Source organism: Sceloporus undulatus, chromosome 4 (genome assembly GCF_019175285.1).
Source record: "Sceloporus undulatus isolate JIND9_A2432 ecotype Alabama chromosome 4, SceUnd_v1.1, whole genome shotgun sequence".
Taxonomy (NCBI): domain Eukaryota; kingdom Metazoa; phylum Chordata; class Lepidosauria; order Squamata; family Phrynosomatidae; genus Sceloporus; species Sceloporus undulatus.
Window position 1 is genome coordinate 102,031,926 of NC_056525.1, and position 19,831 is coordinate 102,051,756.

At 38.3% G+C, this 19,831-nt stretch overlaps 1 protein-coding gene across 7 annotated transcripts in view; it reads right to left on the reverse strand.

The window, feature by feature from the left end:
• Positions 1-19,831, reverse strand: part of ZNHIT6 (zinc finger HIT-type containing 6) — a 109,204-nt gene that overhangs the window by 60,742 nt on the left and 28,631 nt on the right. For all 7 annotated transcript variants that reach the window (XM_042462198.1, XM_042462197.1, XM_042462199.1 and 4 more), the window contains exons 7-8: positions 18,941-19,021; positions 18,693-18,773 (exon numbers count right to left, since the gene is read on the reverse strand). In XM_042462198.1, the coding sequence (XP_042318132.1) occupies positions 18,693-18,773; positions 18,941-19,021 (162 nt within the window). The remainder of the gene's footprint in view (positions 1-18,692; positions 18,774-18,940; positions 19,022-19,831) is intronic.

The following is a 19,831-nucleotide window of genomic DNA, read 5'->3' on the forward strand; positions in this document are numbered from 1 at the left end:
ACATGCACATGTGCAACACTGGATAAAATCAATCATGCATCAAAAGCTTTAGTAAACAGTCATATTTTTATTTGGCACTGGTAGCATGGTATTCCATAACAAGAGTGCTATCATCTCCCCTGTCCTCACACAGCATATTGCTAATAGGCAGGAATACCAGCCCAGACATTTGTCTGTTGTGTTGTATTTCATTTTGCAATAAAAAAATTTTCACTTAGTGGAGCTTTCACAAATAGGATTCTATACTGTGATCTAAGGAGGTGAATATCAATATCTTTCTTCATTTTTCTGTTTCTTATATGCCCTTTACTCAGTGAATATACTTTTAACATACCAGGGCATCAAAAAGAAAAAGAAAGAGAAAAAAAGAATGAAGGTATTCACCCCATGCTTCTTTTGAACTTATTTTGTCTAAGTATTATAATAAAGCAAAACAGGGTACTAAGTGACTTGTTCTTCAGTCATTTATGTCCCTCTGCCTGACAATAAATGTATGGATACTTCTGAAGCATTTCCTCTCCCTCAGGGTCATCACTGCACAGTTTTCTTGACCAATGTCCAGAGTGAACCCCTGTGTTTATAACACAAGTACTGAAATGCATATCAGTCAAGAAAGGAGCTTCAATATCAACAATTCTGAACACTGACTGTTAACAGAAGAAATACATCTGTTTTGAAACTACAAAAATTACACTAAGATGAAATGCCAATATATTCTTTAATCTTTAAACCAGGGGTAGGCAAAGTGCAGCCTTCCAAATGCTGTTGTCCTAGCCAGCACTGCCAATGGTAAGGAATACTGAAAGGCTGTAGTCTAACAACATTTGGAGGACCAAATTTTTACTACAAAGTCATCCAGGTCCAAGGTGGTGGTTAGCTTCTCCAAGATAAAATAATGCAATCACATACTGTTTCATTTCATCCTGTTTAACTGTTAAGAGATATCCAACAAGCATATTCAAAACCACATAATCATACTACAGAATGGTGCGAATCATTACATTACACTTGTATTGTGTCTCATCTTTACTCTAACTGCCCCAAGTGCTAACTCTTGCAGTGACATCCCAAAAATCCATTACACAAGTATATCAATATGATGATAACACTCCGCTTTACTTCTACTTGTTGTCAGGGTCGGCTGAGACTTTTCAGGTGCTAGACCAATGCCTGGATGCTGTAATGGGCTGGATGAGGGCCAGTAAACTGAAAATGAATGTTGATAAAACAGAGGCACTACACACTGGTGGTACTTAAGTTCTAAGTAAACTACCTGCCTTGAGTGAGGTTGCACTGCTATTGAGGGAAGCTTGTACATAGACTGTGAATACTCCTGGATCCAATTTTGTCACTGAAGCGCAAGTAGAGCCTGGCTTAAAATACTCAGATCTAGCTCTGACTACACCCTTTTTTGGACATGGCTAATTTAGCCACAATAGTCCATGCACTGGCAATGTTCCAATTAAATGACTGTAATGCATTCTACATGGAATAGCCCTTGAAAATGGCACAAAAGCCACACACCAAACAGAAATTATGTAGCACCAATTTCAAAAAGGAACTGCACTTCAAATACACTTCTTTTCTGAATTCAAGGTGATGGTAATCACATTCAAAGCTCTAAATAGTTTGGCATGTTGATAACTGAAGGGGGGCTTCTCCCTGTAGACTCCTGCCCAAAATATGATGTCTGTTGGAGGAGCCTTCTTCTCTTTCTCATCAGTCAGGACAACATGCTGTGGATAGAGAGAGTGAGTACCTTCTCTATTGTGGCACCCCATGTATGGAATATCTTGCTGTTATTCCAGTGGCAAGTAATTTACTAAAACTTTGGGGGCATGATTCACTTTATCGAAAGTTGCACATGTGAGTAGCTTTAACTGATCATGATATGTCCTTTTTTAAGTCGTACATTTTAAATATATTTTTAGTTTTTAAACTATTCTTATTCTTTTAAAATTTCTTTTAAAATGTCCTAACTGATTTTATTGCACACTGCCCTGAGATCTTCAGGTATAGCAAAGGATATAAATATTTAAATTAATAATTTCCCTGATTTTTAATCAATTTTGATTACTCTCTCTGAACAATTTCCATTCCTCTGGAGCCCTGGTGGCGCAGTGGTTAAATGCCTGCACTGCAGCCACCCACTCACAAACCATAAGGGTGTGAGTTCAATCCCAGCCAAGGGGGCTCAAGCTCGACTCAGGCTTGCATCTTTCCGAGGTCACTAAAATGAGTACCCAGATTGTTGGGGGCAATTAGCTTACACTTTGTAAACCGCTTAGGGAGTGCTTAAGTGCATTAATAAGCGGTATAGAAATGTTCTTGCTATTGCTATTGCTCTGACTTTACAGAAAATGGCAGCTCTGTCCTGGATTTCACAGGCTCCCTACAGGGAAGAATGTGGCCAGAATGTATATGCAATTCCTGAGTACCATGGCAGTCTGAAAGAAGATCAAAAAATGCTCTCAAAGGTAGACTACTTCTTCGGCTCCTCCCCAGTCATATGTGCCACATTTTGAAAGTTTCCATTTCGGTATGATGAAAATCACCAGAAAAACACCATTACACAGTGAAATGATATTCCAGATTTAAGTATTGGGTAGAGTTAATAACCTGTTAGCTTGTAAACATAGTTTTAAGAAAATGCTGTATACTTTAATCTACAGCTCCTCACCTCAGCAGCTGCAAACTGAACTCCCAAAAGAAAACCTAATTTATTTATGTGTTTTGGCTGATCCATGTGACTTGGATCAACTAGGCAATTCCATATAAGGGAGACTTGCTTCTTGAGAGCATACAGCCAAAGCCAGGAGCAGGCACCAATGTTGTTATTCTAACCAGATGCACTAATCTTAACCATGCCCATTCCTTATAACAGAAAGCCAGCATGGCGCAATGGTCTGAGCATGGCTACAATCAACACCATCTCAGCAATAATTACTTATCATACAAACAGTATAAATCTAAATGTTTGATTCCCTGGATTTAAGTAACTTGATAGTAATTTAAGTTACAATTCCTTTTGCTTTTTGGTAATTATTGTTGAGAAGGTGTTGATTAACAGCTTTAGAATCTGACATTTCTGCTGCACAGAATCTGAAAGAGCTGTGTCTAAATATCATAAAGGCACCAGATCCTTAAGTTCTTGGAAGCTAAGCAGAGTCAGACCTCAGACCTGGTTCACATTTGGATAAGAGATCACCAACAAATAGCAGGTCCTGTAGGCTATATTTCAGAGAAAGGAAATGGCAAAACCATCTCTGAACATTCCTTCCTTAAGAAAACCCTATGAAATTCATGTCACTATAAGTGGACAGTCAACTTGAAGGCACATACATACATACATGACACAGATCCTTGCAGCCCTACCTAGTTTTTACTTTCACAAACTTCATCTGCTATAATTTTCTATACAATGTATATCATAGTAATATTGCCAAACTTCTTTATTGCATAACAGTGTATCTGGATTTAGATTTTTTAAATGCAAGATGTTAAAATATGCAACTTGATTTTTCTGGCTTTGGAAGAAACCACTTTAAGCAATGGCTACTTCCCTCAATTCCAGCTTCAATCATCATGAAAATATTTGGTTTCAGGTTTCTTTCAACCCAATGTAATTATGACCATTTTGTACTGAAACTTCTTTAGAGAGGATAACATTATATAACACTTTTAATGCAAGAGTACATGCATAATTTATGCATTGGCATGTGAATATAAACCTATTTACTGATTTATTTATAATTATTTAATGCAAAGTATGGCAGTACCTTTCTGCTGGCAAGTCTCAACACATTCTTTTCTGGTTAAGCAAACATTTACCACCAAGAGGCTAAAGTCATTCACATGCCACAATACACTTTCCATTATCTCATGTTTTAGACAAAACATCTTTAGCATCCAGCTTGGCAAAGCATAAAACATTTGTACTTTAAACTATTTTATGATAGTAAATTATTCAAGTGTTAGATCACCAAGGCATAGCTTTAAGTAAACTTTATTGGTTGACAGACAGTGACAGCTTTTGGCAAATACCCAAGACTTTGGTGCAGTGTGAAGAGCAAAGGAACAGTAAGAGCAGAGAATAAATTTTCTATAATAATCTGACTAAATATCTGGATCTTGTTACTCTGGTTTGTTTTTAAACCCTTGGTCATCCCCCTCCATATAAACACACACACACACACTTCATTCTGTTCTGCTCTCTCAAATACAAACTCCTTCCAGTGCTTTCCTAAGATGAAGCATGTCTTCTATACTGTATTATTAAATCTATCAGCTCCTCTCTCCTTCCCTCCAGTTCAGGAATGCATACCTAAAGCAAAACTGTTATCAATGCTTAGTGTTTCTAGTATTGTAATGACGGTGGCGTTCACAGCGGCAGCAGCAGCAGAAGCTGCTATTGCTGATGTTGTTGCTGTTGTTTCCCAGATTGGGACTCAAAGTGGAAGACAACAATAAAAAAGAGAAGACAACAATAAAAAAAAGAGATTGTTAAAAATCCACAAGACAGAAAAGTTAAAACCAGATGAAGCAATAAAAAATTAAAACTGGATCCAAACACATATAACTAAACACACACACAAACATACTAGCAAAACAATTATAATATCCAGTGCATTGTGTAAGATGAGCTTTATTCCAATGACTATTAGAATAGAAATGTTGTTACTTCTGCATCAAAAAGGTGCCACCACTGAAATTTGGCAGCAATTGTGCTGGCTAATTTAGCAGCAGTGCAACCTTTGACATGTTTCCAATGTAGTTCCCTGACTGAGAACTTCTGCCTGCTTACTGTGAAGCTTGAAAACTGTTTTCTTACTTGATGTGCTGGATGGGATTATATTTTCCCTAAAATCTCAGGTTTGCACCTTGGCTGTACTCCTGGATTCAGTCTTGAGCCTGGATGTGCAAGATTCAGCACTGACCAGGAATGCACTTGCACAGTTATAAAAAGTGTGAAAGCACTTGGATGGGAGATCGCCTATGGTACCAGATACTGGAGGCTATAATTCAGAGGAGGGAGCTAGCAAAACCATCTCTGAGTATTTTCTTAGGAAAACCCTATGAAATTAATGGGGTCACCATATGTTGACAGGCAACTTGAAGACACACACACACACACACCTGTGACTGTTCCTGTCAATGTCAGATCTGGTTGCCTTGATTACAATCTGTTTCAACTACTGTAATGCACTCTAGGTAGGCCTGACTTTGGAAACTGTATACTTCAGCAGATCCTGATTGTTGACCAGGGCTGCTTACAGGGAACATGCAACCTCCTTATTGAAACAGTTTCACTGGATACTGGCTCATTTCCAGACACAATTCCAGTTGTATCTCCCTATATGTGCCTTCCTCTGAGTCTTATGGTTCAGGTGGGGTAGGGTGGGTGTTATCTCAGTCCCCTCACTGTTACAGGCCAGGCTAGCGAGAACATATAAGAGGGCTTTCTCAATGGCTGCTCCCAGTCTTTGGAATTCACTCTCACAAAAGGCTAGGTTTGGCCCCATCTCTGCAGTCCTTTCCCCAGCAGGTAAAGAGTTTTTATATTTAAACAGCATTTGATGATTAATTGATTGCACAGAGGGAACTTTTAATGGGTTTTACTTTCCTTTTTATTATTGTTTTTAAATTATTTATAGACCTTTTCAAATTATTGGTACTTCAATATAATATCTATTTCAACTGCTGTTAACAACTTTATTATTATTATCATCAGTTTTTTAAGTTTTTTCCCTTGTTTTCACCTTTTTATAAGATGCTTTGTCAGCAGAAAGTTGAAACACTAAATGAGTAAATACTATTTAACTGTTGTGGCAGGCACTTTGGAAAACATATTCACTTAATGGCCTCTAAAACTATGTGACAATTATTAGTATTACAAACAGCTGCATTTAAAACACAGATATACACAAATCACTATGACAATGTTACAATATTAAAAGAATGTATCAAAAACAAACGAACAGGTATTACCACTGAAACACAAGTTGCATTTGGTACCCAAAGGGAAGATGATGTCTAAGAACTGTCTTACTAGCCAGGGCTGGTTGTATTTAATGGTTTAATAATGTCCATTATGACTGACCAGAAGTATAAGCTCAGAAGATCTTATTAGTTTCCAAGAAAGATGAAAAGTCAGTCTAATAATCTTTCTATAATCCATACTATATGGATGCCTCTATTTTAACGGTGTATCTCTTCAACAGAGCCCCCAGCCATTATCTCAGTAGTGAACCCAGTCATCCCTGCCAATTCAGACAGCAGGAAATTCCCTGCTAAGATCAGTCCTTCCTGCATGTCATCTGCAGAGCCTTTAGTTTTAATAATGGAATTTTTGTAGTCTGTGATTAAAGATAAAAATGAAAATACAATGCGACTACTCTTCTATAATATAGCACAACTACTTCACTGAAGAGTTTTTCCGACAAACATTGTGCTTTGAAAAGAATTTCTTCAACACTGACTTTAAGAAAAACGCATGTTGACATAGGCATATAAGAAGAAATGGAGAAAACTCTTGAAATAGCTATGGCCACCATTATATTTTACTGCAGCATTTCTTTAACAGAAAATACTATTGCCAAACAGAAAATACAAATGGATACATGCACGCACGCATGCACACACGCACCCCCCACACACACACATAAAACCAAAAGAACATGTGAATTTTGGGAGTAGCTGAGTAATACTTCACGAAATACAGAATTTTGGGAGTAGCTGAGTAATACTTCACGAAATACAGAAAAGTTAATGAAAGATTTCCCATTTTGGGAAGTAGGAATGGGGTGGGGGCTAAAGAAGCAAGGAAGCCCAGAAGAGATGTATATAACACTTAAGTTTCCTTTCAAGTATTAGTTTTGAAGAGCTGCAGTGCTGCAGAGATAATAAGTAACAGATGGACAGTCATTCCTAAGTGGTGAATAATCCTTCCTTGTGGTTATGATTTGTGAACAGGAAAACAGTGAGATACACTTCTTAGTTATAAAGCTACGGGAAAAATCTACATTCCAGGATACCATGTCAGTTTTGCCTAGAAATACAGAATACCTTAAAACTTTATACTTGTGCTTGTGCCATTACTATTGCAATCACTCTGATTTTGAGAATTAAGGGGCTGTCAGTTTTCAAAAGGATTTATAAAGAATACTGGTACCTGAGCCATAATTTGATTTGGACATACATAGAAAGGATTACAACATTACAACAAAATGCAATTTACTGGAAAGGGATGAACTTTGTCTATTAGTTACCAACTTTTCACTCAGCTAACCAGAAGTGCCTACCCAGTGCATTATCTATTCTTTGCATACTATCAGCTCAACATTCTGGAAACCAAAATATTTTGTTGCCATTCTGGGTACATTATTAGGAGTGAACAACAATAGCTCCAATTAAGGCATTTTGGCCAATTAACTAAAATACACAGTAATAATTAATTTCCCCACATAAAACACATTTCACAGTGACATTTCATGTTGTTCTGCTTGGTAACTTCCCAGAGGCATATGATGGGCCACTGTGGGAACATAATATTGAATGACACAAATCTCTGGTCTGATAGAGAAGTGTTCTTAAGTTCTGAGAACATGAGAATATTCTTAAATGTATCTCTTCCTTTTAAAAAGGCTTATGTAGTTGATAATACACAGTATAATGATGATACTATACAGAAGGAATGCCATTATGTTTTGTCTTGCACATTTGATAAACATTTGTGGACCTTAAGATGTGTCACACAGAAACTCTTAATTGACTAGGACACCTATTTCCCCCACCACCATCAGTTTCAGTCACAAAAATATGTAATTAAACATAGAAGATGTGACCTGGAGGGGGAAAGTATTGAGGCTCAGCTTTATGTGACCTGTGTGATCAAAGTGTAAATTATTTCATATATATATTCAAAGGCCCGTTTTCAAAATATCATGAAAGCAGAGAGCAAATAGAAAATTGTTTTTTACAGTGTGAGTTCATAAGCAGAGAACTACATTTTATCTACATGTTCTGTAAAAAAAACAATGCACATTGCTAACCTAATAAAAGTAAATTATAACAGAGACTGTACAATGGAATGGAAAGTCAAAAACCTAAGAACCAAGCAATTCTTCAAAGAAATTATAACATGTCTCAAAGGCTCTGAGAAGCAAAACGGGAACAGACCTCTCCTAGGAAGAAGGCACACAATTGTGGTGTCAGTGCCAAAAAGGCTCTGATCTGAATCACTGTCTGCTGTATTTCAGATGGCAGAGAAATGGAGTGATTACCCTAAAAAAGGTCTTAAGGAATAGGTTCACACGCATGGGAGAAGGAACTGCTAACTACCAAGATTAAGGTATCTTGGCACCAGATTTAGTATTTTAAAATTACACCAACCAACAAAATCAGCATGATCTGTCTTGTACATCCAGCTCCAGTCAATAGACTGGCAACTATAATTTAAAGAAATTGCAACTAACTCTGGAAAATTCTTCAGAGGCAGTCCCCTGTATACTGCGTAGCAATAATCCAGTCTGGATATCATCAAATCATCCATTTCTGTTAGTAGGCGATTCTTCCCTAGAAGGGCACAACTGGCACATCAAATGAAACTCAGAAAAAGTCACTACCATCTGAAGTTTCACAAACCTAAGGCGAACACAAATACACTCATCCCATCACATTCGCTGGGGTTAGGGGCACAGGACATCTGTGAATGTGGAAAAATCACAAATAACAAAAACACCATGTTTTTACCTGAGAAAACACTAGTGGAGTGTTCTCTCTAGGAATCTCTAGGTCCTTCAGGGTGACTTTTGGTTAAAGATGACCATAGAGTTGTGCTGGAGGGCCAAGATATTCCTAGAGAGAACATATTAATAAAATCTGTGAATAATCAAGTCTGCAAAGTCAAAACAGCAAATGTGGAGGGACAAGTGTACACAGATAGCTGCTCTTTAGATTGCAGGTCTCACTAAGAAGCCTGAAAAAGAACTGATACAGAAGCCATTTGCTCAACTGATGTAGGAACCAACAATTTAAAAACTCCAGCAAAATCTCACCACCCATAGAACTAGGATGGATAAATGCAGAGGGAGCTACAGACAAAGGTGCTTATTAAAAAACAGTTATTCACTGAATACAAATGGAAAATGGTAACTAGTAATTACATTCAGAGTCTAACAACAAAACTCAACATCCACAAACAACTTCTGTTAGCAACTATCATTTCTTTCCCTGAAAAACTAGTAGTAAGAGGTCTGCACCTCTCTCTGTATGCCAATAGTTATCTTTAATGTGGCCAAGACAGAGTTTACAGAAGGCAGGAGTACAATGGGAACTAAATCTCAGGAAAGCAGATGTAGGAAAATATTCAGTAAGTAAGGCACAATAGGAGGAAATATGAAAAGTAGTTAGGGAATCCCAGAAAACAGGAATCAAAACAAGGAAAAACCTCTCTCCCTCAATACACACATACATACAACACCATCCTTCTGAAACACAGCACCATGTAATGAGGTTTCAGCTTTGCAGCACTCACAAAGAATGTCTCAAAAGCCAATCCGAAAACTGAAAAGGAAGACAGACATGTCAGAGAAGGTTTGAATTAGCTCAGGAAAAGATTGAAGAGATGGGGGGGGGGGATTTTAGGGGAAAAAAGCCAATTTATGAAACATTATGGAAACTAACTGGTGGGAAGAAGAAAAAGGAAACAAGGTCCAGTCAACAATGAAGGAGAGAGAGATGAAGATAAATGACATACCAGCGATCTTGAACTTTTTTAAAAAGTCTTTAGTTTATCCAGCAAACAGTAATTCAATGGTGCAGTTTAGAAAGGGCAGGGTATGAGCAGGGTACCTAAAGCCAACCTCATGGTATTGTGCCCATGGTTCTGACCTGTTTCTGTCCACGAGCCAGTGTGACAACAGACAGGTGTTGACATGCCCACCAGCCCACCACTGACTGCTCTGTGGAGCCATTGCATGCCCCTTACCTACTATTGCTGCTGCATCTGAGAAGGCCACTGCCTTGCCCTGTAGGAGTTGAAAGGGGACTTCTGGCTTCACCCACAAGTGCACCCTTCCAACATCACAAGCCATGACTGGTGCCTGCACAGAGAACATGATGGCAGGCAAGGAGACATGGAGCTGTACGGTCTGACAGCTGCCATGGCAGAGCTTCCAGAAAACTGATGTAAACAGTTTTAAAAGATGGGAACAATGGCCTTTTGGGCTAGGGTTGGTTTAGATTGCCAGATCAGTGTCCAGACTGGCCAATCGCAGCATGGGGCTATTGGCCTGTGTTGTCCAAATAGGACAATGCCAAGCCGGGGGGTGGGCCTTTTGTCCCATGCATTCAATCCCTAAGAATGAAAGTAAGCTATCCTCAGAATGTGATATTGAATATGCAGAGTATATATTCAAGAAATAAACAAAAACTGTTTTAATTAATTAATTAATTCCCCTATATAAAGATTATATCAACAATTCTGTTTTAAAAAGACTTTGTTAAAAATTGTTTAAATACATTTAAAATGTAATCAAAAGTTGAAAGCACAGCACAGCACAGGACTTAAACCTTTAGCAATGATCTAAAAATCAAAGCCCTGCCTTTAAAAAGTGGAAGGGAGTTTAATAGCTTGGGAGCAACCACTGAAAATGCTTTCTCCCATATCCTCACTCAAATACTTGTGATGATGGTCAGACCAAGAGAAAACCCTCCCCAAAAGGACTTCAAACTCATGGCAGGCTTGTATTGGGAGATATGTTCTAACAGATAGTCTGTAACCAATCCATGTAGGGCTTTAAAGGACATAACTACTGTAGCACTTTGAATTCTGTACAGAAACAAACCGGTAGCCAGTGCAAACTGTTTCAACAAGGGAGTTATATGTTCTCTGTAACCAGCCCTGGCCATCAGCCATTTTGAGCCTGCTGGAAATTTCCCGTTTCCAAAGGGAGCCCCATGTGGTGTGCATTACGGTAATCTAAGCAGAATGTAAACAAGGCATGTGTTACAGTGGTCAGACCTGACATCTCAAGGAATGGAGAGTTAATGCACTAGTTTCAACTGTGGAAAGACACTCCTGACCACTGCTGAACCCTGGGTGTTTAGGCTCATATCTGAGTCCAGGAGCACATGCAAGCTGAGAGCCTGAGATTTCAGGGGGAGTGTAATCCTGTCCAGAACATACTAAATTCCTATTCCCTGATCTGCCTTATGACTGACCAGGAGCACCTGACTTGTGCAGATTAAATTTCAATTTGTTGAGGTTCATCTAGTTTTCTTGGAGTTAGATGAGGAGGAGAGACAGAGTGTCATTAGCATAATAGTGACATCGCACCTCAAAACTCTGGATAACATCTCCCAACAGTTTCATGTAGATATTAAATAGCATGGGTGGCAGAACCAAGCCCTGAGGAGCTTCAAAAGTCGATATCCAGAGTCCTGGATATTTTGAGTTCATGCTTCCAAGAATGATTGAAAACAAGGTACTGTAGAACAAAGCACCCAAGCCCAAACAGGAAACCCAGAGGAATACCATGGCTGATGGTATTAAAAGCCCCTGAGAGGTTCAGCAGAACCAACATACTTTCCCTGTCTAGTTTCTGAAATAGGTCATCTACCAAGGGGACCAAAGCTGTCCCTGCCCCATAGCTAGGCCTGAAGCCAGATTGAAATGGGGTCTAGATAACTAGTCTCATCCAGCAGTCTCTAGAGCTGGAAAGTAAGTATAGGTAATGGTGGGTTGGCTCCAGTACACTTGTTGTAGTTCCCTTATCTCCACGGATCCTGTCAACAGTCTCAGGCTGCACAAACTGAAATATATCCAATAACACAGGGCAAACAGGAGCCAAAGCACAGGATCTGTATCGCTACAGGATCCAAGTAAGAGTAGATTTAAGTGATTTTATCTGCAAAGTGTCGTTCAGATTCTTCAAAGAGGATTACTGGGTAGTCTACAGGCTGGTTTTGCAGGGCAGAGTTTAATAAGCCTGTGGCCACTCAAGACAGCTCCATGGATGGTGGCAGAGATGGAGGATTTCATAACTGCCACAGCACAGCCTTTCCAATAAGCTCTATAGATAAATAATAAAAAGAAATATTTATTAAATCCAGCTTCCTACTGTAAGCAGTGATCCTAATCACTTAAGAACACAAATATTATGGACCCAAGAACATGTCCACAGGACCACAGAACAAATCAAGAATCCCCTTCAAGGCTGTAATTCATGCTCCAATCTGAGAGCAGGAAATCTGATCTGCTATCCCCACTTCCAGGCCATAACCAACCATTACAGGGATTTCTATAAACAGTATCATAAAAGAGAAGAGGAAATGTCAGGGAAAGGGGAGGAGGAGAATATAGATTTTCTGGATCTCCCAAGGTGAATGGAAATTTGGACACAACTCTAAGCATACATAACCCCTGGTGGTGGTAGGGAAGAGCTGAAAATCAATCTACCAAGACTTCTGCCATACTGACAGGCCTTTGGATGGAATGGAGCCTCTGAAATTGGAAAGAATGCTCAGTTCCTCATCAGATGGACTTGAATTCTACACAGTTTGATTCAACAGGGCCAACATCAGATTATGTTGTATATTCCCAGTACTTAGGACCTATAATGTGAGATAAATTCACTATTTATTCAAACAACAAGCCAAATCAACCAGGATGTTTATTGCAAAATCATCCAGTAGGTTTATGCATAAAACAGAATGAAAGACTTAGCACACTATATTGATTTCTCAATCACTCTGAAGACTGAATAGTTTGCTATGGTAAAAGGTTCTTTAGAAGCAGAGTGCTTCTTTTTAGGAGAATTAGCTTCAGGTATGGCCCAGGACTCAGATAGTACAGTTACATGGAATTCTGCCTAAAAAGTGGCCAGCATAATTGCCCTGGTTAGTTTCTGCAGCTGGCAAATTCTATTTAAGAGAACGTCAGATTTGGGCCAAGAAACAGATCTGCAAATGTCATAAAAGCTCAACTCCACCCACCAATGTGTTCTATCTGAGCTCCCAAATAAGAATCCACAAACACAAGAAAATCTAAGTAGTCTGTTCTTCTTGCCAAATTATACTTATGACAAAACATACTGGGAATAAAAAATGATGCAATAGGGATTGCATAACTCTGTGTAGTCATTTGTGGTTCTGGTCCAAAGGCATTTGGAAGAGATACACAGGCTCTTTAAAGTACTATAGAGAGAATGAAATTCTACTAAAAAGGGCTGTTACTGCCATGTGTTCATTTTACTTGGCAAGTATCCTTCCATGAATAAGAAAAGGCTAAGGTTATTCCCTCTATTAATATAGACTTGGATATAAAACACAAAAACGTAACCTCCGTATTTTTATATTCCCATTCCCTGTATAGGCTTTTATATTCTTAACAAAGGTTATTTGATGTCCATTTGCCAAAATGCCACTACCCCTTGAAAAACAAACATGTTCCAACTTCATTGCCAAGGAAGGAAGGTCAAACCTCTCCTGACAAGGTCAAAAGAACAGTTCCAGTTCATTTCTGTCAACAAGACATTAACAAAGGGATTCCCTTTTGGCAAAGGAAAATGGAAATAGTTTTGGGGTTCTTTTTGACAGCAGCATGCAAGGTTCCCATCTCAAACCAGTACGAGAAACAATTCAAACAGTATTTTTCCAACCAGCACTTTCATCTTCTCTTCACCTTAACACAATAGTTCAAACTTTATATACTCCATACACTTTGAAGCATTTCTTGACAGCTTAATTTTGAAGAGAATTTCTAGAAAGTCTGAAGGGTATATGAACATCTAAACTCTTGACACCAATTTTTTGTGGGTTTTTTGGGCTATGTGGCCATGTTCTAGAAGAGTTTCTTCCTGTCGTTTCGCCAGCATCTGCGGCTGGCATCTTCACAGAATGACACCAAAGTTTCACAGACTGGTACAGAAGACACTCTTGAATTTATGCACTTCTGACATAGTACAAACTGTTGGCCAAAATGGGCAAACTCCTCAGCTCAATATTTACTTTGTACAACATTTTTCTTTTGTGAATTCTGATGTAGTGAACTAGAGATAAGAACTAACTAGTCAAATATGACCCTATAGGCTCAGTCTTGAGTCCTTCTGGAAGTATGGATTATGAACAAAAGAGAAGATTATATCGGGGGGGGGGGGGGGAGATAATGAAAAGGTCAAAAATTCTGGAATGTCGCATTAGTAAATGACTTGTAGAGAACACAGACAGCTCTTTTTAAATGGTGCACACTCCCAAGCCACCTGGAAGCCACTTGGCTGTTTACACGGGGGTGGCCTCATGACACTCCAAGTGGTGTGGCATTTACATGCTGCCAGAGCATCATGAAGCTGACTTCCGGCCACAGTGCAAGTGGAAAAGCCGGCTTTTGCTGCCTAAAAAAGGAGCTGCTATTTGCTGCTCCTTTTTCAGGCAGCTTCAAGACAGATTGGGGCAGCATGCGGTTGTTGCGGTGCCAATCTGGCTTTGGAAAGGGCTTCAAGATGCCCCTTCCGCCGGTCTATTTCACCCCTTAGAAGCTTGAAAACTGTCAAGTATTAAGAATTTCCAATTCCCAAAATTTTCTTCAGATCATGTTGCATTTAATAACTCTTTACAGTAAAGAAAGCTGAAACTGTTTGGTATACATAATTATGTGGATATTACTACTACAGCTAATAAGTTGGCAAATAATTCTGGTCCACTGTATCATACTTTGTTATCCTACGGCATTTGAGGTAGTAAACTTAGGTCTATGAAAGTTTATGCTACCAACTGCTTTCTTTTTTTCAGCCTTTTTCTCAGCCTCAGTTACAAGATCCCTTTGCATAAAGAAACTATTGGTCATTGTCAAGGAAAGTTTTTGAAAGTTCAATCAACAAATTTATGTACCAATGACATAAAGCTAGGACTGCTAAAGATTCAACATATACATTTGTTGTTAATGTTTATTTGATACTTGTTAGAAACAATAGGAAGATGCCTTCTATTGAGTCAGACTCTAGTTTTGGCAGAGATTTTCCTGGGTTTCAGACAGGAATTTTTCTCAGCTCTACCTGGAGAGGCAGGGGATTGAATCTGTGACCTTTTCCATGCAAAGCTTGCATTATATCCCCCCTCATTATTGAGAAGGAGCACATTGTCTGATGATAAAGCAAAGAGGTATGTGGTTTATAAGCCATTCCCATACGACCTGTGGCTAAAATAATTAATACAGCACTGGTGCATTGCTTTCCTTATATTAGAAGGCAGGGGCAGGAACACAATGTTCTTTTAGCTGTTGTTGGATACTCCTCCCAGCTTTCCTTTACCAATGACTAGCCTGAAATAAGCTATAGTCCAACATCTGGAGAGCTCCATTTTGCCCACCTGTTATAAAATTACAGAAAACAGCAAAGCTGTACCTGGTACAAAAGTGTGGAAAGAAAATATTGAGGAAGCAGATTAAAACAAGCATAATCATTCTGATCCAACTAAGAAGATTCATGTGGAGAACAAGGCTTCCACACAGAAATCATATAAAAGGTCAGAATCTAAAAGTGAATGTCAGATGTACATCTGAACAGGCATACTTTAGTTAACAAACTCTCTGACAAGGAAATTCCTTTTATAAAGTATTTTTATGGAGCCCAGACCCCACTTTTCTTGTCTTCAATCTAGATTGATTGATTGATTGATTGATTGGTTTTTTTGGGCAGGGTTACAGAATTGACATTAGGAGAATGATGAACAAGGGCTAGAGAAAGACAAACCTTCAGTATTGGCTTAAAGCAACATGCCTACAGTAAACAGTGCAATAAAGCTTGATTTGGTAAAGAATGAGTCAAAGTAGACAACTACCTCCAAACTGACCATGTAGGATGAGCAAAACAGAGAAATGGGAAAAGCAGATTAGTCTGTCTCACCAGCTACTCTGGCATTGAAAAAATATAGATCTCTGTTTCACCACCAAAATGGATATCATAATTAAAGTGGAAGCTGATGAAAGAAAAAAAAATCCAGGAATGTATTTTGGAAGAAACTTTCAAGTGGTCCACAGAAGGTTTAATTTTTCTTTAAAAAACTGTAACTCATTCAATGCTTACCTGATCTGGTTGTTTCATTTTACATGTGCATAATGTTCATTCTGAATAAAAAGTTTGCTGAAACATGTTCAATGGCCTTTTCTTTTTTGTGGTGTAGGAACCTATTCCTATTCTTTCTATGATATTTCTACCCCTGGTGGCAAGTATTTGTTAAGAACTAAAGCCCAGGAACACAACTGCATCATAACTAAGGTATATCTATAGTGGCTTTGAAAGATCATGTGCATCCCAAACCACATTCCCGTGCAACTACTCATCATTTTTAAAGTGCAACAAGAAATGGAACAATGTCACTATTGTTCTGCTGACTAAGTCACTGAAGGTCGTTGACCAATTTTTTGACCCAATGGCACAACTAATCCTTAGTACCTTAATACATATTGAAATAAGCAAGAAATGAGTTCTGCTGCTGAGGAAATGAGACCAAGGCAGTCAGTCTCTCAGGAGAAAGTAAATGCCCACAGGAAATTGACAAAACATTGTCTACAGCAAGGGCCTCTTAAACCCATTTCCACTTTTTAGGCATGCAAAGCTTTGTTAAGATCACAAAACAATGACATATTGTAAGCTTTGCCAGTTTTACCCAAAGTTCACTTAAACACTGCTTAAGGGATCAGAACGTAGAGGGATCAGAAAGCTTGTAAACAAATCTTTCACATTTGAACAAATTTTCCATACCACATGGTAAAATGTTACAGTTTGGATACTAAAAAGAAACACTAAAATCAAAATTCATATTGAATGACATTATCTCTGCTACTGTAGCCATGATCTTTCCAAGTGTTAAATTGAACAGTAGCAGTCATGAAACAAAAAAGCATTTGTGATTTCTCACCAGACGAACTATGAGCATTAATTATCCCCTACACTCTATTTCTTGATTAATATCAATTTCTTTAGTCAAAAAGACTTCTCTGACCAGTCTCCTGGGAAAATGTGAAGGTGTACTTCCACAACAGATTGTACAATTTGGCAGCTGGTCCATTCCTTCCCTTACTGGAAAAAGCAATAATCCTACTGCATTAAGTCATTCTGAAGGCATCTCAAACATAAAGCATTAGACAAAGTTACTAATTTATTTTGAAGAAGACAAATTGCTATTTCTGAAAGGAAAGTATTAAACTTTTAGAAAATATATCCAGGACTCCATTGGCCAAGTTCCTTGCTCAGAAGTATTTTGCTCCCCAAAACAGAGAAAGGAGAAATAAAATTATTTACAACATTGCCAGATGGCAATTTTTAAATCAAGTTATCCAGAATTTGAAAACTGACAACCTGCTCCTATTAAGAGGGAAGGTGTACATTTTATGTTTAACATATCCACCTAAATAGTCTTTGAATCCCATAGTACTTCTTCAATGAAATGTAACTGTAATTTTAAATGACAACCTACTCTAAAGATCTATCAACCTAAACAGCAACATCTGATTTGTGTAATATCTTTTTATCATCTGCATTTGGATCATCTGCGTATCTTACTGGAATTTTAGATGACAGGTAATTCAGATACAATGAAACCTCAGTCCAATACTACACATGTTTAACCAGAAGTAAATCCCAGTGGAGTTATAGGATTACCAACGAATGATTTAAGTCGAGAAATCTACTCATGAAATGCATGCCCTTGTTTCATTTTGCACGGAGAGAGCTAGCAGGCACCACACAGCTAGGGAGTTAGTGGAAAATATGTGGACACCTGTTCAAGGGGAGGGATTTATAGTAAACTATTATAAACTAGTGTAGTATACAAATGCACTGAAATTATTATTTCCCCTGCAACCGACAATTCTTCCATAAAACCATATGGGCCCTGCTGGATCAGAGCAGAGGCTTATCTAATCTAGCATACTGTTCTCACAGCAGCCAATACGGAAAGCACACATGCAGCACATGAGCACAACAGCACCTATTGTTTCTTACAATGAAAGAATGCTGCCTTAATTATATTGCATCAGAAATAAACTTTTATGTTTGTTAGTACAATGACATTGAGTACCAATGACATAACAAACCAGAGATTATGCATTCCCTCTTCAGCCTCAACTGTAGTCAGCTGCAATTCATGCCTAACCAAGTTCCTGACTAACCAGGATCTGAAACCAAGGTTCCAAACAGGCTCAAATCCCGATTAAGTGAGAACTCTTGCTAATCTTACTCTTAATTACGTCAATGCCAATAAAAACCTTAAACAGTATTATGTCCCAGGGAACAATTTTAATTTCTTAGTCCAAAGAGGCTGGTCTATGATATCTGCATCAGCAAAAACTACTGAAACAAAGCACAATTTGGAATAGAAATGATATATAAGGCTGAGATAAGAAGCAAAGGTTTTTAAATTGAAAATGCACTCTTCTATTTGTTTCTTAGCACAAGAAGCTGTCTTAAAAGTCAAAAGTTCATCTAACTTGGTAGTGCCCACAGACTGAATGGCAGCATCTCTTTACAGTTTCACTGATAGCTCTATCTCAGCTTTACCTGAATATAGTGGGAACTAAATACAGTTCTACATGCAAAACATGTTCTCTTGCACATTTTATAGACATTGTAGTACCCATAATAAATACAGAGATACACAATTTCCCCTTATAAAAACAAAATTCTCTCTCTTACCTGGTCGAATTGTGTGGTCTGTTTTCTACTTTCATTAGAATTTTTATGTCAGATTGAGAGGATGTTGTATAGATTTTTAATCTAAAACAAAAGGCAAAATATTTGATAAACACTACCTCTTAAGCAGTTATGGATAAACATTTCTATTAAACAGAGGAACTACCAATGAATGTATTGGTTTGAAAAATGTACAACCTTAGAGTAAACTGCATCACAGATTATCCATTGTAATATGTTTTAATACATACCTTTGACAAATGACAGGATCAGATGCTTGAGGATCAACATAGGCTTTAAGGATGTCACATAAAGGTTTATCATCTGGCACCCTTTGACCATGAAGACAAAAATGTATCAGTAACAAAGGCACAATATTTACAAAATTAAGCAAACCTGCACCTAGTGAACAAGTCAAAATATACAGATTTATAAGCTGTGGAACAGACTATAGCAGAGTCCACAAACAGCTGAAAGAAACCCAATGTCTTTTCACTCTGATCCAAGAATACTGAAGACCACTATCTAAGATGTTTCTGTTCTAAGGCCTGTTACAGACTGCTAAAATAAAGCTGCTTCGGGTCTCTTTGGAGGTATGCTATTTAAATGATGCATGGGTCCTAAGAGTCCGGAGGTCACACCAAAGCCACACTCCATTCCTAAGCACTGGAGTGCAGCTTTGGTGCAGCTTCTGGATTCTTAGGATGCATGCATCATTTAAACAGCATAACTCCAAAGAGACCCGAAGCAGCTTTATTTTGGCAGTCTGTAACAGGCCTAAATGTCTTCTTGCTATATACAGTAAAGGAAGTGCTTTAAATCTAAAAAAAGACCTCTACATCTTTATGGAAGAGAAACGGGTTGAGTCTCCCTTGTCTGAAATGCTTGGGATTTGGGATTATTATTTTTTAATTTTGCAATATTTAAAATCATAGAAAAACTGGTTGCTACTGGTTCTGAGATTCCTTCTGCCAGTTCTTTCAATAACATTGGGTGATATTCATCTGGACCCGGAGACTTGAATTCATCTAGAGTATCCAAGTACACCTGTACTCTTTTTTATCTATTCTGTGCTGCACTTCCCCTACTGTATCATCTGCCCCATTTTCCCCAGGCTGAGCACTGTTTTCCTTTTGGGAGAA